The sequence below is a fragment of the Cavia porcellus genome, unplaced genomic scaffold, assembly GCF_034190915.1.
Source record: "Cavia porcellus strain 051 isolate PalLab524CR breed Dunkin Hartley unplaced genomic scaffold, mCavPor4.1 scaffold_4, whole genome shotgun sequence".
NCBI classification, from domain to species: domain Eukaryota; kingdom Metazoa; phylum Chordata; class Mammalia; order Rodentia; family Caviidae; genus Cavia; species Cavia porcellus.
This window is the reverse complement of record NW_026947487.1, coordinates 55749848-55775006: the sequence shown is the minus strand read 5'-3', so window position 1 is coordinate 55775006 and position 25159 is coordinate 55749848. Positions and strand designations below refer to the sequence as shown.

The 25159-nt window shown below is 40.2% G+C and overlaps 1 protein-coding gene and 1 long non-coding RNA gene across 4 annotated transcripts in view; one reads left to right on the top strand and one right to left on the bottom strand.

Moving 5' to 3' along the window:
* The window catches only part of Upf3a (UPF3A regulator of nonsense mediated mRNA decay), a 27888-nt gene extending 6324 nt beyond the window's left edge, over positions 1–21564 (bottom strand). The window contains exons 1-9 of one of the 3 annotated variants that reach the window (XM_063247075.1): positions 21320–21564; positions 21024–21130; positions 20066–20172; positions 16755–16853; positions 16543–16653; positions 15499–15554; positions 15250–15408; positions 13700–13771; positions 159–321 (exon numbers count right to left, since the gene is read on the bottom strand). In XM_063247075.1, coding sequence (XP_063103145.1) covers positions 13724–13771; positions 15250–15408; positions 15499–15554; positions 16543–16653; positions 16755–16853; positions 20066–20172; positions 21024–21130; positions 21320–21520 — 888 coding nt within the window. In that variant the 5' untranslated portion in view covers positions 21521–21564 and the 3' untranslated portion in view covers positions 159–321; positions 13700–13723. Of the gene's footprint in view, positions 1–158; positions 322–13699; positions 13772–15249; positions 15409–15498; positions 15555–16542; positions 16654–16754; positions 16854–20065; positions 20173–21023; positions 21131–21319 lie in introns of those variants that run through there. The other 2 variants (XM_005007123.4, XM_063247076.1) reach the window with 2 other exon arrangements.
* On the top strand, positions 21521–25159 carry LOC111753814 (uncharacterized). The gene is made up of 2 exons (XR_002788589.2): positions 21521–21660; positions 21777–25159. It is a non-coding gene; the product is annotated as an uncharacterized LOC111753814 (long non-coding RNA).

The following is a 25159-nucleotide window of genomic DNA, read 5'->3' as shown; positions in this document are numbered from 1 at the left end:
GGACAGGAAACGAGACTGCAAGCTCAACACTGACTAAGCTCTTCTGATGGGAAGCAAAATAAACACGTGCTGGCACATCCTGACGCAACCTTCAGGTCCCAGAACAGTGTGAGACATATACACTTCTACACTTAAGACAAGTGGAAGGAGGTACACTCACTTCTCCTTACATGCCCCCACTGGTTTCTCTGAGGGCCTGGCTCTCACAAAAGTACAGAGGGCACAAGTTTCCTGTTTTCCACCTTCAATGCTGACTTCTTCACCTTTTTCTTTTTGCTTTTCTGTGTCTGGTTCTTCTTCGTGTTCTGGTTTCTTAAGAAGCTGGGAAATTATAACATTAGTAAAATATTATGAAGAACATATTATAAAAATTGTTAAATTAAAACATGTACCAAATGTTTGAATAGTAAAGCAATTAAACCAGAAGTTCTCCCCAAAACTGATTTTTAGTTTGACACATGGTGGAAAATTTAATGAAATATTCTGTAGTTAAGAAAACATATGTATAATAATGTAATGAAAAGATGCTCTTATCAGTAAAAAAAAATCCCCAAAAAACAAAAGCCAGATACAGTGGTCCATGCCTGTAAACCCCAGCAATTTAGGAGGCAGAGCCAGGACAATGCAACCTACAAGCTGGCCCTTGGCAACTTGGCAAGATCCTGTCTCAAATTAAAAAAAAAGTTGAGGATGTAACTCAGTGCTAAGAGTGCTTGTCTAACAGGTACAAGGACTGGGGTTCAATTCCTTTGGCCAAAAAAAAAGAATCTCAATGTCATAGGTGGTGTGACTGCACACAAAGAGCTATCTGAAGCACTGATATGTATGTAATGTATGTATGGTGATATATGTATGAAATGTTTGTATATGTGTATATATGATAGAGCTATCTGCAGTACTGCTGACAGAGATTATATATATGGAGTTGAGAAGACTTTCTTTCCATTTATTTGTGGGAAGTGATGGTAAACCTTTTAGTTTTCAGTGGTAGCAAATGGCCCACTGTGGCAGGGTGTCGTAGGTTTGCTACCATTAAGCTATGAGTTCTTGTTTTTCCAAAATAAAAGTATCAGTTTTGTAAAATGCGAGAACAAAAATTTTAAAGTTTATGTTGATGATCTTTACAATGGCGTATAGTTTTCAAAACATTTTTCTGTTGCTTGAGACAGAATTAGCAAGCTACTCTGACACATCTGGGTTTCTATGGATCTCTGTATAGCTAAGTCTGCCAGAATTCATTTGTACAAAAGTGGAAAGTATACTTGAGAATTCTGCCCAGCCTTATGCAAGGGAACATATGAGGATGAGACACAGACACTTCATGGAGTGAGCTCACTCTCAAAGAAAGATGCTGGTTCTCATCGTGTATACACTATGCCAGCTGTGTACAACCTGTTACTTCACATGCCCAGAACCATGACCTGAACACTTGCTCTCAGTAACTGCATATCTGTAATGAAAGCAAGCTCCAATCGGTGCAGCAGGCTCCACTGGACCCACAAGACGATTCCGTGTGCCTGTTTTCACTTCTAATATCCAGACACCAGGTACCCAGAGTCTGTGTGTTAGACTCCACTTGTGAAGCCCCTAGCCTGAGACTGCCTTATTCCAGTGCTTCTGTGGAAGTCCTTGGTCCCTCTGGTCTGACAGTTCTCCATGGCCTGCAGAATTCAGGGATGTACTTCACTGTCTCTTACTGTTTTATTGGAAAGGGTAAGACTCAGTAATAACCAAATAGAGAAGTTATTCAGTGAAGTTTGGGGCGTAAGGAAGCAAGTCCCTATACTAACCCACTTGGCATCTTCATGTGTTAACCAACCTAGAAGCCCCATCTCTGGAGGTCTCACCACATGAGCATGTTCAGCTACTGGTCCTTGGCATTTGACTGTCTCCAGCCCTCCAGCCTGAAACGAGGGAGAAGGTCCCACCCTTTTTTTTCTGGCACCTAGTCTCCATCTCGATGCGGTCAAGGATCGCCAGCCCTGTCACTGCATACGAGACACTCATCACTATGCAGATTCTAAGGGTTTCAGCTGTGTGCCAGGAACCCAGGACTAAGACCTGTGTTGGTCACTAAGAATACAACTGAGTGAGGCAGATACCTCCTCCATGGAGGTAACACACTGGACATTCTGGCTAAGATGACAGTGGCAAACTCCAGCAACATTGAATGCTATGAATATATAACGAACAGAATAAAGAAGGAAAGATGTAAACATGACTGAAGGATTTTCAGGAAGATGGTGGAGCAGTAAGCAGCAGAGAACATGGCCTCCCTGGGAGTCACTGTCCAGACACTGTCCAGAATATAACACCCTGAGGAACACAAGAAGGAAGGGAGTGGATCCAGGAAGAATCTGAAGTGCGAACTGAAGCCCACAGAGAGTAAAAAGAAAAACTTTAAGGAAGAAGGCAGCAGTAGCTGGCAGCACATTCACCCTGAGAAAGCACAAGAGGAGCTGTTTGAACCCGGGGATGCACAATCATGGTAACAGTGACAGCTGGCAACCTTGGAGGCCTCTGCAGAGACACGCAGCAGTGGAGGGGATCAGCAGACATGGAAGGACTGCACTGGCTGGCAGTGAGTGAAGAGAAGAGAGCAATCAGCTGGGAACCATTTTAGAGATGGGCTGGATAAGCCCTGAACCCAAACTGCTGTTGGCTTCCCCTAGCAGCTCCTGGCTGGGCACAGACCCATGGAAATTGTTTGGACTGCAGCAAGCCCAAAGAGTCTGGTCCCAAGGTAGGCCTGCTGAGATTATCCACTACTCTACCATAAAGCAACCGCTGGCTTGCTGAGATAGAGTGGCATGACTAGGGACCCTGTCTCCACAGGCTGTCTATTAGTGAAACCAGAGAATCCTGGAAGTGGACTATTTTTTTTTCTTTTTTATTTTGTTTTGTTTTCTTTTCTTTTTCTCCTTCATTATTTATATATGAGTATGAAAGTAGTTCCTAGCCTCTTTGTGCATTGATTCTGTTCTGTTCTTTTATCTTTTCCATCTTTCTTTCCCTTCAGTCTTTTGCACCAGTTTCCCAAAGTTAGTATGATCCCCCCTTGTCCTCCAACCTTACTTTTAACTCTTTCTCCTCTTTCATTTCTCTAAAATCCATTTTAAATTTTAACCCTGAGGGCAAAACTGGCACATTACAGACTTATATATTGCATATGATTATCTATTTTTACATTTTATTATATGATCACAAATCTAGTTCACACTGTTAAAAGATGCAAAATAATAGTTAGCTTGTTTGTTGTTTTCTAGGCTTGTCTGATGCTATTGGTACCACTATAGCCAAAATCAACATAACTGTTCTAAACACTGTTGGTCTTGATAACCAATGACTAAAATTAACTAAGGGTCACAGCAATTATGGTGCCACAGTGCCAAAAAACCAGAGACACTAGGTCAAACAAGTAACATATTCAAATCTCCAACAAACTGAAGAGGTAAGATCTTCCAACAGACTCAAAACCCAAAAACTAGCTATACCTAGGATATACCTCAGAGAAGTAATTATCACCTAAGTGTCCTAAATACTACCAACAAAGCAATCCACCATAGGTAACTTACAAGCATCACCCCAGATATTAAACTAAAAAAAGAGAAACTAAAATTAGAAGACACTTAAGCAAAATACAACTTCAGATATCTAGTTCATCAAAGGCAAATCTCGGGGCAATAAGGTGGGACAATCTGAAAGCCCCACCACTAGGTCTCTCTGAAGTAGAAACAAGAAGGCAATTGAATGAAGCTCTGTGAAAAATGAAATAAGAAAAAATCTCTCAGATAACTATAGAGATTACCAAAATATACAACATGCTTAGTAACATTAGAGCAGATACAAACAAAAAATAGATGAGCTTAAGCAAATTATGGAAGCTTACGGTAGGAAAGAAACAGAATCCAAAAAGCAGATTCAAGCAGATATCTAGGAGAATAAAAACTCCACTGAAAGTATCTGAAACAGATTAGACCAATGTGAGGACAGGCTCTCAGATATGGAAGACAGGTTTGCAGTTAGCAACCAGAAAAAGAAAGGTTTTTCAAAAATAGCAAAACACCATGAGAAATCAATCCAGCAGCTGCTAGAGACAAAGAGACAAAGAATAATTTAAGATTAACTGGAATCAAACAAGCAGGAGATACCACAAATGACATTTAAAAATATTCACAGGCAGCATAACAGAAAATTTTCCTGGTACAGAAAAAGAAATTGACATGTAGATAAACAGGGGTTACAGACAAAGCCATGATCAAACAAAATCTACAGCCAGGCATGTCTCAGTGAAGATTCCAGAAATTCAACACAAGAATAGAATCCTAGGGGCTGGAGATTTAGCTCAGCGGCATAAGCACCTGCCTTGCAAGCAGGCAGTCGTGAGTTCGATCCCTGGTACCGATAAAAAGGAAAAAGACAAAAAAAAAAAAAAAAAGAATAGAATCCTAAAAGCTATTAGAGAAAAGAAACATCACCTGTAAAGGAAAGCCCATCAGAACGACAGCTGACTTCTCAGCACAAACTATCAAGTCAAGTACAGCATGGAATAAAGTATTCCCAGTTCTAAAGGAAAATAACTTTCAACTCACATTGATGTACTCCACAAAACTATCTTTCAAAACTGATGGAGAGGGGCAGGGATTTAGCTCAGCGGTGTAAGTACCTGCCTGTCAAGAACAAGGTTGTGAGTTCAATCCGTAGTTAAAACACACACACACACACACACACATACACACACACAAAATTGATGGGAGAAATAAGATACTTCCATGACAAAAAAAAATCTGAGGAAATTTATGACCACCAAACCAGTATCCAAAATGCTCTCAAAGACATTATAGAAAGAGATAATAAGGAGAACAGCTACAAGAACCCCAACAGAAAGAATCCACCAGGGAAAGGAAACAATTAAAGGGAGAGGAAAATACGTGAGAACCAACAACTGGAAAATAACATGACAAAGATAAGTCAAATTGTATCAGTTATAACCATCAATTCACCAATCAAAAGACACAGATTGGCAGAATGGATCAAGAAGCAAGATCCCAACAATATGCTACATAAAAACAACACATTTAATTGAAAAAGAAATTCATAGATTGAAAGTCAAAGAATGGAAAATATTACTCCATGTGACAGGAATCCAGAAAAAAGGAGGGGTAGCTATTCTGTTTACAGACAAATTGAATTTCAAGCCAAGACTGATTAAGAGAGATAAAAAAAGGTGACTACATCCTCATAAAGGGAACAATCCAAGAGGAAGAGATAACAATCATAAATATATATGCAACAAATACGAGTGCACCCAACTATGTACAATTACTAACAGACATGAAAAATCAAATAAGCCCTAATATAATTCTACTGAGAGATCTCAATACTCTACTGTCACAAAAAGACAGATGAACTAGACAAAATCAATAATGAAATTAGAACTAAATCAAACTTTTGAACAAATGGATCTGGTAGATGTCTATAAAATGTTCTACCCCACAAGATTAGAATACACATTCTTCTCAGAGCACATGGGACATTCTCCAAAATAGACTACACAATGACTCATAGAACATACTTAAGTAAATGCAAAGTAACTGAAATTATCCCATTCATAATATCAGACCACATGCAATGAAACTGGAAGTCTATGCCAAAGGAAACCACAAGAACTTCATAAACACATGGAAATTAAATAGCACCCACAGAATAACTGATGGGTCACAAATGAAATTCAAGAAATTAAGACAGTTTTTGCAGTTAATGATAACAACAACAAAACATACTGGAATTAGTGGGACACAACGAAAGTAGTTTTAGAGGGAAATTTATAGCAGTAAATACATATATCAGAAAAACAGAACAAGCACTATAAGCAACTTACCACTGAACCTTAAACTTCTAGAAAAAAGAAGAGTAGGCTAAATGAAAAGTTTATGCAAGGGAGGAAATTATAAGGATCACAGGAGGAATTAACACACTGCAGACTAAAAACCAATACAAAGCATCAGTGATCAAAGAGTTAGTTCTGTTCGTTTCTTTTTTGTGCTGGGGATTGAACTTACAACCTCGTATTTCCGTGCAGGCACTTACACCACACTGAGCTAAACCCCAGCCCCTAGAGTTTGTTCTTTGAAAGATTAAATAAAGTTGAAAAACCCTTAGCCAACCTTACCAAAGAAATACTCAATTCCACAGTTAGGAATGAAAAGGGCAAAATCACAACAGACCCTGCAGAAATCTTGAAAATCACCTATACGTATTTGGAAAACTTGTATCCTAACAAGATGGAAAATACAGAAGAAATACACAGATTTCTACATACCTATGAAGTGCCAAGGCTGAATCAAGATATAAAAATCCTAAATAACCCAATATCAATAAATGAAATTGAAGACATAATTCAAAACCTATCAACAAAGAAAAAGCCCAGGGCCTGAAGGATTCACTGCTGAATTCTACAAGAAATTTAGAGAAGACCTAACACCACTTCTTCTCAAACTCTTTAATGTAACACAATAGGAAACAATACTCCCAAATTCATTCCTGGAAGCAAGCATTACCTTGACAACAGAGAGGGACCCAACTAACAAAGAGAATTACAGGTCAATTACCCTAATGAACATTGATGCAAAATCTTCAAGAAGATACTGGCAAACAGAATGCAACAAATGATCAAGAAGATTATATACCACAATGAAGTGGGATTCATCCCAGGGATGCAGGGATGGTTCCACATATGTAAATCCATAAATGGAATAAACTATATTAACAGAGTCAAGGACAAAAATCATATGATCATCTCAATAGATGCAGAAAAGCTTCTGACAAAGTCCAGCACCCTTTCATGGCAAAAATCCTACAAAAAATTGGAATAGCTAGTCTTTATCTCAATCTGATAAAAGCCACCTATGACAAAGCAACAGCCAAAATCATACTTAATGGACAAAAACTGAAAGCTTTCACTCTAACATCAGGAATAAGACAAGGATGTCCACTATCTCCATTCTTACTCAACACAGTCCTGAAAACTTTAGCTGGAGCAATTAGACAGGAGAAAGAAATAAAAGGAATAAATATAGGAAAGGAAGAAGTTAAACTGTTATTTGCAGATGACATGATACTCTACTTAGAAGAGCCAAAAAAAACTCCACCAAAAGACCACTAAACTTAAGGAAATTCAGTAACGTGGCTGGTTACAAAGTCAACACTCAAAAATCAATAGCCTTCCTGTACACAAATAACAAATTCACTGAAAGAGAAATCAGGGAAAAAAACACCTTTTGCAATAGCATCCAAAAAATGAAATACCTAGGAATCAATCTAACAAAGGATGTAAAAGACCTGTACAGTGAAAACTACAGAACTCTGAAAAAGGAGATTGAAGAGGATATTAGAAAATGAAGAGATATCCTGTGCTCTTGGGTAGCAACAAGAACAGCCAACATAGTGAAAATGGCCAAACTTCCAAAACTGTTATACAGATTCAGTGCAGTTCCAATCAAAATCCCAACAGTGTATCTCACAGAATTAGAGAAAACAATCCTAAGATTCATCTGGAACCAGAAGAGACCTAGAATAGCAAAGGCAATCCAGGGCAACAAAGATAAGATAGGGCATCACAATCCCTGACTTCAAATTATACTACAAAGCCACTTTGATAAAAACAGTGGTACCAGCAAAAAAACAGACCCGAAGATCAATGGAACACATTAGAAGATGCAGAAATAACTGCAGACACACTAAGCCACTTTTATCTTTGACAAAGGTGCCAAATACATTCACTGAAAGCCTCTTTAATAGATGGTGCTGGAAAAACTGGCTCTGCACATGCCAAAGATTAAAATTGGACCCCTACCTTTCACCATGCACTAAGCTAAACTAGGAATAGATCAAAGATCTTAATATTAAAAGAGAAACATTAAATCTGCTGGAAGATAACAGTAGATAAAACTCTTGAAGACAGTGGGGTAGGCAAAGACTTTTATGAACAAAACTCAGACTGCACAGGAACTATCACAAAGAATCAACAACTGGGATTTCATCTTACTAAAAAGCTTTTACACAGCAAGAGAAATCACAAACAGAGTGACAAGATGACCCATGACATGGGAGAAAATGTTTGCCAGCTGTTCCTCAGACAAAGGATTACTTTCAAGAACATATAAAGAACTCAAAACAATTAGTCCTCGCAGATTTAAAGACCCAATCCAAAAATGGGCATCTGAGAGGAATACATACTTCTCAGATGAAGAAACACAAACAGCAAATAAACGTGTGAAAAAATGCTTAACATCACTGGTCATTCAAGAGATGCAAATTTAAAAACACTGAGATTCCTCCTCAGTCTGGAAAGAATGGCTATTATCAAGAAATCAAGCAATAACAAATGCTGGAGGGGCTGTAGGGAAAAGGAACTCTTCTCCAATGTTAGTGGGAAGCCAGACTGGTGCAGCCACTGTGGAGATCACTGTGGAGATTCCTCAACAGCTGGGACTACAGTTTCCATTCAACCTACCTATTGCTCTTCTGGGTTAGGGTTTAATTCTTCCCAAAAGAATTAAAAACATCATACCACATTGATGTATGTGCACCCATGTTTACAGGAGCACAGTTTGTAATAGCCGGATCTTGGAAACGACCTAAATGCCCATCGATTGAGGAATGGATAAAAAACGATGCAGTATTTTTATATAATGGAGTACTACTCAGCCACAAAGGAGGATAAACTGGAGACTTTCATAGGTAAATGAATGCATCTTGAGAACACAGTCATTAGTCAAATAAATAAGACAAACGTGTAAACACTGTATTGTTTGATGAAAGAAAAAACATGCCTATGTGAATGTATATGTATATAAAAATAAAAAGTTATATTACTAACTTCTCTGAGTTCACTCAAGAGAAAGATTTGTGCTGGCATTGTTTAAACTGAATGCAGATGCCTTGTGCTCTGGGTGAATGGTTTGGGGATGACAATGTGCGGGATGACATTGTTGCCCCTGATTGATGGGTTTTGACATTTTGTTATAGTTTTTTTTTTATTTCTTTTCTTTTTTATCTTTAAAATAAAATGGATGTGGAAAAAAAAAAACGCAGCAGAAATGTAGGACACAGCGACTGTGGAAATGAGATGGAAATCAAGAACAGATGAGGAGAAATAGCCAGGAGCAGAGCTGGGCAAAGAAGTAAAGGGAGTCATATGTTCAGAAAAGAGAAAGCCAGCAACAACCGCTGGAGATGAGCCAGGGAGAGACAGGAGACAAGACTGAGGGCTCTGTGTGGATGTCCCAAGACTTGCAGTGACCAGGGGCCGCTGAAGGCCAGGAGGTTCCCATCCAGCCCACACATGTGATCTCCTGTGGAGGCATATACTCTCACCGTGTTCACACTTATAATTTTTTTTTAATTGGTACTGGGGATCAAACTCACAACCATGGGCTTGCAAGGCAGACGCTTCTGTTGCTGAGCTAAATGCCCAGCCCCACGTTCACACTTATACAAACAACCTACACACCTTTTTAAGAGCTTTATGAAAAAGACTACAATTTTTTCCAGACTGAATACCATCTATATATTTCCAGGGACTTCATGTGTAACTTTGGTAACCCAACTTTTCACTTAAAATCATTGCTGAGTTGCAGAGTCCTTAGGGGAACACAAACAGCACAGTGACTGCCCACACGCTGCATTTCTGTTTGCTAGTCACAAAAATTCTATGCCTCTCCAATCTTGTGCTACTAGTACAAGTTTTTCTATCATTTCTCCAGAGATCTTATTTTTCAGATTTTTAAAAGTTTAAATTCCTCAGATGATTTTCATTCAAGTTAGAGATGCTCAAATTGGGCACAGGTGTTTATTAGGAGCTAAGTGTTATGTTTGATCCCTAACACTGTAAAGAAAAAAAAATCTAAATGTAGGGTTGGATTACTGAAGACTCTCTCTGTGCCAGTCACCCATCACGACTGGCACTCCTCAAGACAGAAGACTAAGGGTTTGCACTACCTTTCTTTAGCTGACTTTGTTGTATTTTCTATGTGAAGGGCCCTGAACTTGTTTTATTTTTTGGATTATTTCAGATTCTAATTCTACTATTGCACATGTAAAAATAAAATATTACTCTGCGAATACTTTAAGTCCTACTTATAATCGAAATTTTAGGCTACATGTTTCAGTGGTTCAGACAAACTTGTAATAAAAAGCTGTTGAGAACAGGTGAGTTGTAGAATGTAAAGCACTGGGCACTGGGTTAGCTAGTACTTCTTGTTTAGAAAGGTAAATGAAAAGGTTAGAAACTGTCTTTACACTGTGACCTGAAGATTGGCCAAACATATTCCAAACATATTTCTTGTTACGGCATCACACAGTTGGATTTTTATAGTGATAAAAACCTTCCCTGTAATAGTTCAGTTTTGAATACTTCTTTTTGTTTTGGTACTGGGAATCGAACTCACCTTGTGCTTGCCAGGCAGGCGCTTGTGTCACTGAGCTATGTCCCTGGTCCCTAACAGTAAGGTTTTGTTTCATTAGCTATTTTCCATGGGACTGCATTTGTTACAGAAAGGAACAACTATGCTATGCAAAGTGATACTTATAAACGTACACAAGCCTGCACAAACAAAAAACATTGTTCACTGGCTACCTCAGGAAACCCCTGCTTCACCTGCTATGGATCTGGCCTTGCTATTGGCTGGATTACTCAATTTTATCAGTGTGACTACTGGATTACACAATTTTAAAACAACATAAACATTCACCCAAATCAACTTATAAAAAACTACTTTGTAGGGGCCAGGGGTTTAGCTCAATGGCCTAAGTGCCTGTTTGGCAAACTTGAGGTCGTGAATTTGATTCTCGGCACCAAAAAAAAAAAAAAAAAAAAAAAAAAAGAAACTACTTTGGGTAGCTGTCTAGGAACAAATACTTTACCTGCTCATCTTATACTTCAATGGACATAAGGAACATTGCCTAACGCCTATCTCATACCTTTCATTAAGTATTTCTTGCACAAACACCCTTAAATTTTAAGCAAGATAGTTAAAGAAAAATCTTTGAAAATTAAATCAGTCATAGTCCTTTTATCAGATGTTTCAGGCTTTCTTTTTGAAATTATGGGTCCATGTGACTTGTTTTGACCACTCAGACATGGCAAGATGTGTCAGTTCTACATGAAACCTTTAATAGCTGATGTGCATTACACATTAGGTTGAAGCCACACTAAGATAGTCTCTATCAGCTCAGGTAACCAAGAGATTCCTGTGAGACAGAAATGAGGATCCAGGACTTCCGGGAGAACATGGCAGACAGATAGCAGCAGCTACAGAGGCTCTCTGAAACACCCAGCTTAGAATTCAGGAATGGTGCAGAGTAAGGAATCATAAGCAAGAGGAGATATGCCCCGGTGACCCAAGAACGAACTGGGCTGAGAGAAACCCAACTGGGAATGCAATCCTGGTGCTATAACAGGAACAGATAAAGCCTCAGCGTGGAAGCTGGAGCCCGGGCCATTGGAAGCCATGATTTGGGTTTCCCGCTGCCGCCGCTGCGTCTGCATCAGCTCGGCAGCGAGAGAGACGCGTGGAAGCTCTGAGAACGGGAATCAGTGACTGGAGTTGAGAGCGGGACGGGCGGGGAGCCGTGCATCCACCTCCGGTGAGTGAGGGAAAACTGGGACTCTTCTGCGGTCTAGGAGACTCAAACAGAGGACATTCTGGGACCAGGCAGACTTGCGGGAACAGGGCGCTGCAGTGACTTTAGTCACCAATCCCCCTCTCAAGCGGGATTGGTGAGAAAGTGCCTAGCCCACCTGACGTTGCTGGCTGAGACCCAGTAGGCTAGCACAGCCCAGGTCCCAGCTCCTGAAGGTAGATTGACCTGGAGGAGCGGGCCCTGCATAGGCTGCCTGGTCTGCAACTTCCTGGTGCACTGCAGTGGGTGGGAACACCTAGCCGGCACAATTCAATCAGACTGTGGCTGACAGGGAAGGAAGCTGGGCCTCCTATATACGCTTGCGTATATAAGGAACAAAGAATATGGGAAGAGGCAGCAACAAGAAAGGGTCCTCGGCCCCCAATCCTGAGAAAGAGGCAACAGCAGACACAGCACCAATAGATATAAAGCGCTATCTCGAGAGCCTCATAGACAAGTTCAGGAATGAAGTTATTAATGACCTGAAGCTAGACATAAGCAGAATAGTTAGAGAAATGCTAAGCACCACCCAAGAAAAAACAGATGGTGGAATGGAAGAACAGAAAAAGAGGGGAGAATTGTTTAATGAAGAAAATAGAGAAAGCATAGAATACGTGAAGCAGGTTCAAAGAGATTACCAGGAAAGTAAAAAGTCTATCGAAAACTGGCATAACAGCTTGAAAGAAACTAAGGATAGATTATCTGAACTGGAGGGCAGATTTGTAATATGGGAGCATGAAATGAAAAACTTCTTAAAAATAACAAAGAAACAAACAGCAATAATACAAAGACTAGAAGATGATAAGAGGGTCTATAACTTAAGAATTAAGAACACAAAAGAAGAAGTAGGGACACAAACAAATGAACTACAAAAGCTACTCACAGAAATAATCCAGGAGAATTTTCCTAATTTAGCAAAAGGTAAAGATACTCAGTTGTATGAAGCATACAGGACCCCAGCCACCTACAGCCCAAACAGCAACACCCAGGCATATAATAATTAAAATTCCAGAAATCCAATACAAAAACAGAATACTAAAAGCTGTCAGAGACAAGAACCAGATCACTTACAAGGGAACACCCATCAGAATTACAGCAGACTTCTCGGCACAAACCATCAAATCACGAAGAGCGTGGGGGGAAATAATTCAAGCTTTGAAAGATAATAATCTCCAGCCAAGATTGATATATCCTGCACAACTATCCCTGGAAATTGATGGAAAAACAAGGTGCTTTCAGGATAAAGAGGAAGTAGGGGAATATGCAACCACCAATTCAACTCTACAGAGAATGCTGCAAGATATTCTAAAAAAGAAAAATACGAAGAATCCAGAAGTAGTGGCAGAGAGGCCACAATGAATGGAGCAGAAAACAAAATGAAGAAGACAAACTGACAAATAATGACAGAAAAAGAGCTCAACAGAAATGAGGCAGAGAAGACTGGATGATAGGAACAGCTATTTTGGAGAAAACAACGTCATAATAGGTAATGCTGATTTAGTATCATCTTGTTTTGAAATCTCATCAAGCGTTTGTTCTTCTGTCTCCATTGGTCTAAACAGGTGGTATCTTATTGGATTTTATTATAGGATATGATAGTATAAGCGAAACCTTTTATAGACAAGGAGATTATACAGACACCATTGTTCATTTTCTGTTAGTTGATTCTAAATACCTTGTAATACTGTCATTCTCTTAAATGGTTTTACATTGTTTTGATATATTTGATGCTACAGTATACGAAGTTATACTCAAAGATTTCAAGGAAAGAGAAAATATGGTCTACTTTTATGTCAGGATAATCTTGTGGTGAAATACTATTTTGCTTAAATGGTTATGTTTTGATTTGCACTGATTTGCTGTTATGCCCTCTTTTTATCTCAATCTCCATTTTATTATTTACTTTTTTATCCTTTTAATTAAGGGAAAAATAAATTTAAAAATAGCAGGATATATTATAGTAACGCACTTTGACTTTCCATTATCTTGATTTAAAGCCCTGTATTGCTCTCACCATCTTGTTTTGACTGATGTTCCTCTATTCTGTTTTGCTTGATAGTACCAGGTTCGAAAGTTTAGGCAACAGCTGTGAAGACAGTGGGATTCATTATGACGCCCATTCTGGTTGACGATTATCTACTTTTGAAGACCTATAATGTCTCCAATGTTTTGGTTTTGTTCTTTACTGTTTTGTTCAATTTTATTATAACTGATGATATAGGCAATTCTATTAGAGATAGTGGGAGGCATTATGGTAACCATTGTTGATCACCTAGTATTATGCTTTTACATTATCTATTACGTCCACCCTTTTGATTTGACTGACTGTTCTGTTATGTTACATTTGGTTCTACTCTCTTCCAAAAAAGTAATAAGAACTGTGGGAGCAACAAAACCCAAAATGTGTAATTGTCATTGTACAAAAGAGAGGAAAAGAAAGTGCTCTAAACGATATAATTGCATGTATATTTAAGTGTGTAAGATAGATAATGATATTACTGAGTTTTGTTGGATCATTGAACAGAACTGTTTGCGGTCTCACTGTTGGAATGTCCACTTTGTAAGCTTTAATTTTGTAACTTGAGCAATTATTTCTAAGATGACAAAATGTAATCCATTAACTAGTGATTTCCTACTGTTTTTTTTTTCTGTAAATCTGTATAACTTGTACCCTTTCTCTGCTTTTTTTTTCTTTTTTTCCTTAAATAAAATTAAAAAAAAAAAAAAGAAAGAAATGAAGATCCATTGGTATAGGACACAATGCACAGCACAGCAAATGGGCTGAGTCAATGGATGTTGGGACTACCTGTTACTGCAGCATATGCTAGCAAGTCCTAACCGATCCAGGCAAGTGTGTGTTCCTGGGGATATAGTTTACAAACTGTTCTTTCCTATCCCACAGAAAGTACGTTTCTGTTTTTGATTGCTAGGAAAATCAGAAGCCAAGTCCTGAAAGTTTCTCTATTTTTTCTTTATATTGTATACTTCTACTGAAGGCCTATAAAGTAATCACAATCCTCTGTGGAATGAGGTAAACTCACAGTGCTGAAGCCTAGGTTCAGTGAGGTTGTAACAAGGAAAGAACAGATCTTAATTCTGGCCAATCCCTGTTAGCAAACCTCCTTAAGACACCTGAATGAGTACAATGGCTGCAGAAGCCAGGAAAGACAAAGTGAGGTTCAGTCCTGAGTTGCTCACAGAAAGATTGAGCAGGCAGTGTTCATATGTGTACTTCCAGTCAGGAAAGCTTTTATCTAAAGGAATACCTGTAAGCACGTGTCCAGCATGTGGCATTCAAATGCGGGGCTGCTCCAGTGGTGCCGCACTTTCACATAGGATAGTGGTGCCCCTTCTCCCACCCCTAGTCCTCACACAACCTGCTCCAGGTACCCTATGGCCTTGGAAACAGTCTGAAAACTGTGCTTGCAGAATGGGAAGAAGGAACTATAATATTAAAAGATACGACTGACTGAAAGTGCTTTTTAAATTCTAAGGAGCTAAAATACCTAAAAGCACAGTGAATTATTTTTGGAAAAATAACCAGAAATTTTTTTTCAAAATTACCTTAATCCTCATTTCTGTCTCAACCGTTATCTTTTGTTTATCTGCCTCTTTCCTCTTGTACCTTTCTTCTTCTCGTCTTTTTCTTTTTTCCTCCTCCCGCAAACGTTTCTTTTCTAACTCCCTCCTCCTTCGCTCTTCCCGCTTCTCCTCTCGAATTCTCTAAAGATACAGACAAGCACATACATATATTTTCTGGATGGAAACAGTGGGTGCAGAAAGGATATTCACCAGATAAAATGCCAGACGTACCTGCTTTTCTAATTTTCTGTTTTTAATATAGTCCAATAGAGGTGTGGTCCTTCTAGCTAAAACACAAAAATTGCAATGTAGTATGTATATGTAACTTCTACAATAAGATTTCTTTCCAGCCTGCCTACTTATTTAACAAACATTTACTTAATTCCCAAACTTCTCTGCACTGTGACTAATGGGTGAAAATACAGTTCTATCAAGGAAATAGGATGTTTAAGAAGATCAACTATAAACACTGGCTGTCACATCTGGAAAGTCCTTTTTTGTTTGTTTCGTTTTGTTTTTGGTACTGGGAATCAAACTCAGGACCTTGTGCTTGCCAGGTAGGTGCTATGCTGCTGAATTAAATCTGACCCTACCAAATCTTGATGCATGCTAGACACAGTATTGAGGAGCAGAGCACCACAACCTTAAGGAAAGGCCCAGCATCAAGCAGGACTAGACAAGAAGGGAGGCTAACATAAGCTCATTTGAGACTAAACTAAGGAATCTGGCTGGAGATGGATAAAGGTGTTTTGGGAATGATGAACCCGTGTTAAATAATGTTCAACAAGCATTTCTAAATTACACTACTTTGGGTAGGGTCAAGGGCTGGGTTGAAACCAGATTCCACACCATGTCTGTGTTTTTCCACTGTTGATTTATCTTTCTCAGAGGGCTAAACAGCAGGAAGGCAGTTTTGTACTTAGCAAAGCACCTCATTCCCAAGGGCTCCTGAGCCCCATCCACAAACACTGTTCACAAAGACCTCACCCCACTCAGCGGAGTGGAACAGCACCTTACAGAGATAGCTAGACACAGTGGTCACAGGTATGTCACTGTCCTCCAAGAAGCACTGCACTGCCCAAAGGGTACAGAAGACTCAGGTGCTCTGAATCAATAATGGCTCAGGAATACCTCTCCACCCTGCCACCCTTCTGTCAAAACTGAAAATACTACATTCCTACCAAGCCTCTAACCATAACTGTGAAAAAGAAAAAATACATACTCTATAAATAAAGTATTCCCATAAAGAAAAGAGAAGAAATGAGGAAAACAGACCAACAAGTTCTCTTGTCTTTGCCTCTATCTCTTCCAGAAGAAGTTCAGGATTGGCACTGGTTCTTTCCTCTTCCATGCTGTAAGTTTCTAAAAACTGCTTATACTCTGGATCTATAAATTTAAAACAGAAAAATTTTAAAAAAATTATTCCATAATGATAAGAAAGGAATAACACATAATGAGTGTATTTAGTTTACTTTAAAAGAGCTCACCATCTTCGATGCTCCCTATCTTGGCATCTCTCTTTTTCAGCTTCTTCTTGACTACCTTCTGGAATGGGGCAAACTCTACCACGGCAGGATACTCCACGCCTTGACCAAGACATAATCCAAAGACATTCTGAAATTCAACTATGTTTACTTTGGAAAATAATATTTAACTTACTTAAGGATGATGCATGATAACAACAAAGGCAAACTCCAGACTTAAAAGATAAGCTAGCTGGTGGAAGGGCCATATTCAATAAAATGACCTTCATGCGGTGGTTATCAGACTACACATATTCCAAACACTGAACCACTCACTTTAAAAGGTGGCTTTTACTATCCATGGTTTATACCTCAGTAACCCTACCTGCCCTGTTTCTGTACCAAACAATCTATCACCTGAATATCTGTCAATTTAATATTATTCATTTTAAAATGTTAATTTAATTACCAATCTGTTGTATAGGTTCAAGGAAATTAACAGACATAGAGCTAAAAGGGTGTGAGGCTTAACAGATATGTACCACATTCCATGAAATATTTGTTTCAAATAAAAAGGTGGAGAATTAAAGCAGTTAAAACTGATTTTGTGCAGGCACGGTGGTGCGTAACTGTAATTCTAGCATGTGTGAGGCTAAGGCAGGAGGATTGCCAAGAGTTCAAGGTCAGCCTAGACTACAAAGTGAGACACTATCTCCAAAACAAAATAAAACAAAACAAAACCTAAAACAACCACCTGACAGTTGTTAAATCAGAGGCAAACAGATAGAATATGTCTACCTATATACAAAAGCCAATGACTATCCTTGTCACTAATGGCTGGATGACTAGGGAGCTGTAACCCTCATTTGTGTTAACTACAACTGTCCAGAGGAAAGTCAAAAATGAGGAAGAAAACAGGGCTCTGAACTGGCAGAAACAGTGTCAATTCCCTGCTATCCCTACAATGCTTGGTACATGCAAGGTGAATATTAAATAATACCTGATATAGTCCCTGATTTCAAAACCTACTACAAAACTACAATGAAGTACTGGCATTAAGACAGACATATATACTAATGGAATAAAATAGTCTCAAAGAAACACTTGGATATATAGCCAAATGATTTTTGGTTTTTGTCTTTTAGTTTTGAGACAGGGTCTCATTATAAACTTCAGGCTGGACTCAAACTCACAGTGACCTTCCTCCCTAGTGCTGTATTACAGGTATGCATCACTGCACCAGCTACCAGATTAGTGCCAAGATCACTCAATGGGGAAAAGTCAGATCTTTCAACAAGTGATGGTGAGAAAACTGGATATCCACATGCAAAAGAGTGAAACTGGGTCGACACCATACAGAAACATTGATTCAAAATAGATCTAACAGGGCCAGGGATACAGCACAGTGGCACAGCACCTGCTTGGCAAGCACAAGGTCCTGAATTTGATTTCTGATACCAAGCAAAAAAAAAGGATGACACATAAACATGAGGCCTACAACTATAAAATATTTTTTAAAAGAGGAAAAGCTCTATATTGTTTGATTTGGCAGCCAATTGTTGGACATGGTACCAGAAGTATAGACCACTAGAATAAGAGTTTATAAACTGGACTACACTGAAATGAAGAACTTCCATATGTTAAAGAATATAACCAAGGGGCTGGGGTTTAGTTTAGTGGCATAAACACCTGTCTTACAAACATGAGGTTGTGAGTTTGATCCCCAGCACCAAAAAAAAGACAAAAACAACCACAACTGAAAGAGCTCAAAAGCAATTTCCAGAAAGAAATATTTGCACATTCCATCTCTGCGAAGAGGTCACCACAATATACAGGGAATTCCTACAACTCAACAACAACAAAATACACCCAATTAAGAAATGAGACAGAGAATTTAAATAGGTACTTCCCCAAAGATGATCCACAAACAGCCAATAAGCACATAAACAGGGGCTCAGAATCAATAATAATTAGAGAAGGGCAAATCTTAAGGTATCATCAAACCCACTAGGCTGGATACAATAAAAACAAAAACAATAGATGATAAAGTGTTGGTGAGAATGTGGAGCAATCAGATGACTTGTGTGCTACAGTTAAGAATATAAAATACACAAAATGGTGGAGTTGTTATGGAAAACAGCGTGGTAGTTTCTCAAAAAATTAAAACTGGAATTACCGTATGTTCCATCAATCCTATGTCTGGGTATGAATCCAAATGAACTAAAAGTAGGGTCTCAAAGACAGCCTTTTCTACCCTTGTTTATAGAAACAGTATTCATAAAAGCTGAGTTAGAAGAAAATCAAGTGTCCACTGACAGATGAATGGATGAGCAAAATATAGTTGATCCATATGATGGACTATGCCTTAAAAAGGAAATTCTGTAAATGCTACAACATGGATGGACCTCAAGGACATTAGCACAAAGTGAATATACTTAACATTACTGAACTGCACACTTCAAAAAGGAAATGATGCAAGATTTTGTGAATATAGTAATGGGCAATCAACACAATTATCTAGTTCAAGTGACAAATTTGTTACTCATACCAACTGTCCTGGTCTTTAGCTTATTCATTCTAACAACTTGCTCTAGTTTGTTATCCCTTGATAGAACAGGAAGATTAGTAATTAATATGGGGACAAGGGCAAGAGGCTGGTTGGCGGATGCCAGAGAACATCTTATAAAAGGTTTACAGACTCAGTAACACAAAACATAAGAAGGATGGTCTAACCAGAAAGGAGAAAGAATATGTCAAAAGTAGACCCCAGAAAATATAAGGAAATGGAGCCCAATGCTTAAACCATCAAGGACTAATGTTGGTGATTTCAATTACCTCTCCCACAGCATCATCAAGAAATACACAATAACAAAGAGTACTCTGTTCATGACTCTTAAGTGTGTAAGGACACACCCACCCACACCTGTCCGCATTGTGTCAGGTTTTTATCCTTCAGCCACTCAAAAGCCATCAGTATTACTAACCATACCTACGTCTTATAACTAGAAATATTTTTTTGACTGGAATTATTCCAAAGGAAAGTTCCTATGAATCGTGAGTAAAATTATTCTTGGAACACAAAATGTAAAGTTTTCAACACACATGTGAAAAATTTCACTCTTCAACAATTATACAACTATGTGATTATTACAAAGTGTTTCTGGAATTCTTTGTTTATAATATTAATTTTTAATACCAATACATTGTAAAAGAACATCTGAAATCTGTGCTCTTTCAGAGGTCTGAAAACTTAATAAATCTCACAAATATTCCAGCTAAATCTCATTAATAAATCAGAGACAGTAATCAAAGAGTTTAACAATCAATGAACCAACCTTTACTGCCCATAAAGACATATCCATCAAAACGATCTCTGAACAGAAGGATGTCATCGGGATTCCTAAAATTAATGTATGCTCTTGAGTAGAGATATGGATAAAGGCTGAAATACAAGATAATAAAAAAGGGTTCGTAAAAATGTAAGACTCCTTTATTTTTGCCCTGCCCTTCTCTTGTGGACATAAAAAAAGTTTATACCAAATGAAATAATCGACTCTCAATTATAATAACTTGGCTTTGGCTTTGGGCTGGAAAAAAATACAAACACAAGCCTTTTACTGAGGTCTTTAATTATTTGAAAGAGGCAATTTAGGCGGGTTTCTCTACCGTACAAAGCTAAAGTTTTGGTCCTGAGAAACGAAAACGGAAGGCAGAGTTATCTGAAGATCACGCGCAGCCTCAAGGCTGGAACTAGCCTGGTCTGAACCTTAACTTGCCAGACGACAGTCCCCTGGAACTTCTGTATCGCGTGGCACCACTTTGAGGTCTGAAAGATGACAGGACTCACAGGCAAGCAGCGGGCGCAGTCACTGTAAGGCCGGCTGGGAGCCACCCCCGGTCCACGCCGGTCCTCGCTGTCTCGGGTTTCTAACCTTCAGCTACTCAAAAGCCATCTGTATTATTAACCATATACGTTTCATAACTAGAAATACTTTTCTTTGACTGAAATTATCACAAAGGAAAGTTTCTATGGCCACAATAAATGAAAAATCATAAATGGAAATTTCAAAATATCAAATCCCTGAGTCGCCCGCCTTGGGAGAGCGAGATACGGGGCAGATGCTGCTAGGCCGTCTCTGGCGAATCCCGCCAGGGCGTGAGCGACACCTGGTCCTACAAACTGGATTGCACGCAGGAGGCTCAGGACCCCCTGGTAGAAACGCCGGGACAGGCTGGGGACGAGGTCGCCACCGCTTCACACCCGGCCCCGGCCCCAGCCCGCGCAGCCCTCACCTGAGGTCCGCGCCAGCCACCTCGAAGTAGTCGTGCGCGGGCAGCGGGCGCAGCTGCTCCTCCAGCTGCTCCTTCGTGAGGCCTGGAGGCAGCCGCCGCAGGACCACCTGGGACAACCGGAGACTGTCATCCAGCCCGCTCCCGCCTTCACAGCACTAAAAACCGCTACTTCACTGGGGCGGCTCACTGCGCGGAGATTACGCCCCTCTTCTTCAGCGCCCCGCCCCTCGGCCGCCCTCTTCCAGCAAGACTTGCCTCTCCTACCCCTCCCCTTCCCTCCCGCGCCCCGCCCCCACCTTTCTCAGCGCCGTCTTCTCCTCGCGAGGTTTCACGATCCCGCCTTCAGAGATAAAGGACAAAGCTGGCGGTGTCTGAGGATCTCGCCAAGGAGATTCCCGGAGGAACTGGGCCTCCGCGGCCGATAGCTTCTCCTGTCCGCCTGGACTACGAGCAGTAACCGCCGCGCCTAAGCCTCTAGAAGTCTCCTCCGACCGCATCCCGTACCCGCCGCCAGCTACCGCACAAAACCTCGCGATAATGAGCTGGGGTTCCGCCCCTTCCCCTTCCTTCTCCCGGGTACTGGTGTCCGCAGGCGCAGTGGAGGCTTCCGCGTCTGAAGTTCAGAAAGACCCAGAGGGTATTGAATAATTTAAAAGTGTCTCTTTTATATACAGGCAACAGAATAGTTTGCATGCCACATTCTTTCCTGTTTCCTCATGTTTTTATTACGTTGGCTGTATTTTTCACTTACAGATGAGGCTGCACTTTTCCCTTTTCTCCGACAGCCGTAAGGGGGCGATACCCTAATGGCAGCTATCACACCTCCTTTCCCGTCTAGTGCTGTCAAGGTGGTCTGGGACAGAGTCGCAGGATCTTCCCAGCACCCCGGGGTGACTGCTGCGATGCCCACCCACCATCAGCCACAGCACATTCCAGCAATGCAGGAGCTGTCGAGCAAAAAAAAAAAAAAAAAAAAGGTGCTTCTTCCAAGTGTCGGAGGATGGTTGCCAAGACACCTGCGGCTGTCCCAGACTCGTTCCAGGACACATCTGCCCTGGCCTCAGAAGGCTTAAAATTTGGGCCAAACCCAGAGGACTTTTCCCGTCATTACTGTGTAAGTTCTCAAGCAGGGCCATAAAGTGCACAAAGTACAGGCTTAAGGAGCAGCACAGGTTCCAAAAAACCATCGGGTGGGGGTTCCGTTCATCTACTTGTGCTTCTTGGGTAGTATGGGCCAGGAGTAACATCAGGGACTAACTGGATTCTGAAGATCAGCAATATGTGAGAGAGCTGGAGAGGCAGCAGAGGCTGCTCGGAAGAGCTCCAGAAAGCTACAAAGAGAGATCTGAGCCTTGACTGATGCCAGTCTGAAGGAAGCCAAGCAGAGACACTCCTACGTGGCTTGTGCCTGGCTGTCCTCCCAAAGCCTCAAATGTTCACAGGTGTGGAGTTATAAAGGGTTAGTGTTTAGGGTGTGTGAATATGGATTAAGGGTGTGGTACTGGGATTAATGTTATAGATAATGGAAAGCCTCATCGTGGTATAGGTGGCACCAATCAACAGCTAGGTGGAATGTAAAGAGACAGAAAGAAGGTAGGCTTGCTGCTGCATGTTGCTTTGCTGCCTTCTGCCTGCCACACCATGAATTCTTTCTCTGTGATACCTTTCTGCTATGCTGCCCTGCCTTGGAGTTAGCCAACTATGGACTGAAACCTCCACAACAACGAACTGAAACAAACTCTTATTCCTTTAACTCGTGGGTGTTTGATATTTTGACCTAGCAAAGAGAAAAGAAACACACAGCGGTGAACCTGGTTTTTAAGTATCTTTAAAAAAAAAAAAAAAAAAGTTTCGGGGTTGGGGATTTAGCTCAGCGGCATAAACGCCTGCCTTGCAAGCAGGCAGTCATGAGTTCGATCCCTGGTACCGATAAAAACGAAAAAGACAAAAACAGAAAAAAGTTTCAGAGCCAGATGTGGTGGCACATCCCTGTAATCCCAGCACTCAGGAGGCTAAAACAGGTGGGCTGTGGTAAGTTCAAGTCACCCTGAACTAGAGTGAGACCTTGTCTCTAAAAGGTGTGTGTGTGGGGGGAGACACGACAACAAACATTATCTGCATTTCCGAAACTTCTTCCATTAATAAGATTCTCACTGAAGCACTCTTGGACCAAGTGGATTTATTAATTCAATCAAAATACATCAAAATAATCAAATGGAGAATTCCTGTTCCCTCTTCACATTAAGCCCACCATGAGCAAAACTCTGATACTTCTTGTAGTCCCTTCCTGTCCCACCATGAAGCATGTCTTCTGTCTACACCACCTTCTGCAGCTAAGTCAGCCTCTTGACCAACGTTAAAGATCTCTCATGGCCCCTCATAATGACACAACCCCAATTCTCTGCCCTCCACTGTCCTCTCTGAAGCCCACCCAGGTTCTGCTGAAACAGGAACCAGGGATCTGGCACATGATAGGAACTCATGTACACTATTTGTTGGATACCTATTTACTGCTAAATGGAACCAGTAAAGTGTCGTTTGCCCTCCAAGAAATAGCCACCACTGTAGCAACTTTGAAAGACTCTTGTAATTCTTTATTTCCTGTTATTGCAAATAAAGTTCTGAAAAATTTCACAAAATGACAGTATTAGAAATCACCTATGTAAGATTAAATGACAAGAGTATTAGAAATCACCTACATAAAACTAAATTCTTTAAAGAAAACCAGAACATTAATTTCAAGATATAACAACATGTACTTGGAGCTTATGATTTTACATACTTCCTACATACTACTCAGCCTGTTCAAATATTGTTTTATATTTGTTCAGAACTTTTACATTCCTAACCTGCAGCCTTGTGATGGGTATGCCTGGGGCCACAATATGAGGAACTGTCTTGGGATTCATATAAAATATATAATTAATATATATAAATAACAAAGCTTCCTTTATTTCTAAACTTTTGGGGCAGGGCATTGTCATACTAAGTAGTTCAGGGCCTACAGAGAGTGTCTCTGTGGAGAGCCACGGAAGCTAGAAATTGATCACACATGCAAGGCTGGGGCATGGCTATCCTAAGAACAAACTGCACTGGGGCGAGCCACGTGAAGAAGCTGCTTAAGCCTAGAAAAACATCAAGCCCCTATATAACCCAAACAATGGGTTGCTAAGCAAAGGGGTACCACATGACATTGTGTTGCTAAATGTATAAACGTCCCTACAGTGAGGGGGCAGTTCCTTTCTGCCTATCTGGAGAGTAAGGGCTCCACCTGACTCCAGCTTTTGTCTCTTATTTTCTCATCCTCTTACAGTCCTTCACCCAAGTGACCTCAAGAGCAGGGCAGGTCACAGCAATCCTGCTCCTGCCTCCTGAGTGCTGGGTTCCAGGTACATGTCACCATGGCTCCACTTTTTTTTTAAAGTTATAACACAGGTGTGTTCAATCAACAGGCCACAGGTAGGACATAAATACCTGTGTGAAGCCTTCCAAATATTAGGGTAAGTACAGTAATTTTTTTTTGGAAACAGGTTCTCATTACACTGTTCAGGCTGGCCTTCAGTCATACCAGCCACCCCAGGCTGGTCTCAAACTTGCAATGATCCTCCTGCCTAAGCCTCTGGAGGGCTGGGATTACAAGCATGCAATACCATGCCTAGCTAGTAATGTTATTTTTGTCAGCAGTATACTTTTGACCATGGATAGGTTCTAAAAATGTGGTTTACTCCTCAGCCCCTATCAAAGAATAGATGACAGTGACTTCAACTGGTGACCATGACAGTTTCTTCTTTGAAGGTGATGGCACAGCCACTTTACAATGGGCTAGGACAACTTTATTTTCTTTTTTAGAGCAGTACTGGGATTTGAACCCTGGGCACCTTTCAAGGAAATCACATCACTGTCAGTTGCTGGAGAACTGGGTGGTAACAGAAAGAATGTTTAGTGTACAATGACACATCACTTTCTTACATTCTCAAGTGTGAACACATGTTAACACTGTTGCTGATCTGACTACTGCTTAGTTAGGTGTTAAAACACTGTCAATTTAATAATGTCTCACTTTACCAGACTTACCAGATACCTAAGAAACTAACAGGTGCTCAGTGTTGTCAGGCAAATAAATATGAAAAAACTCA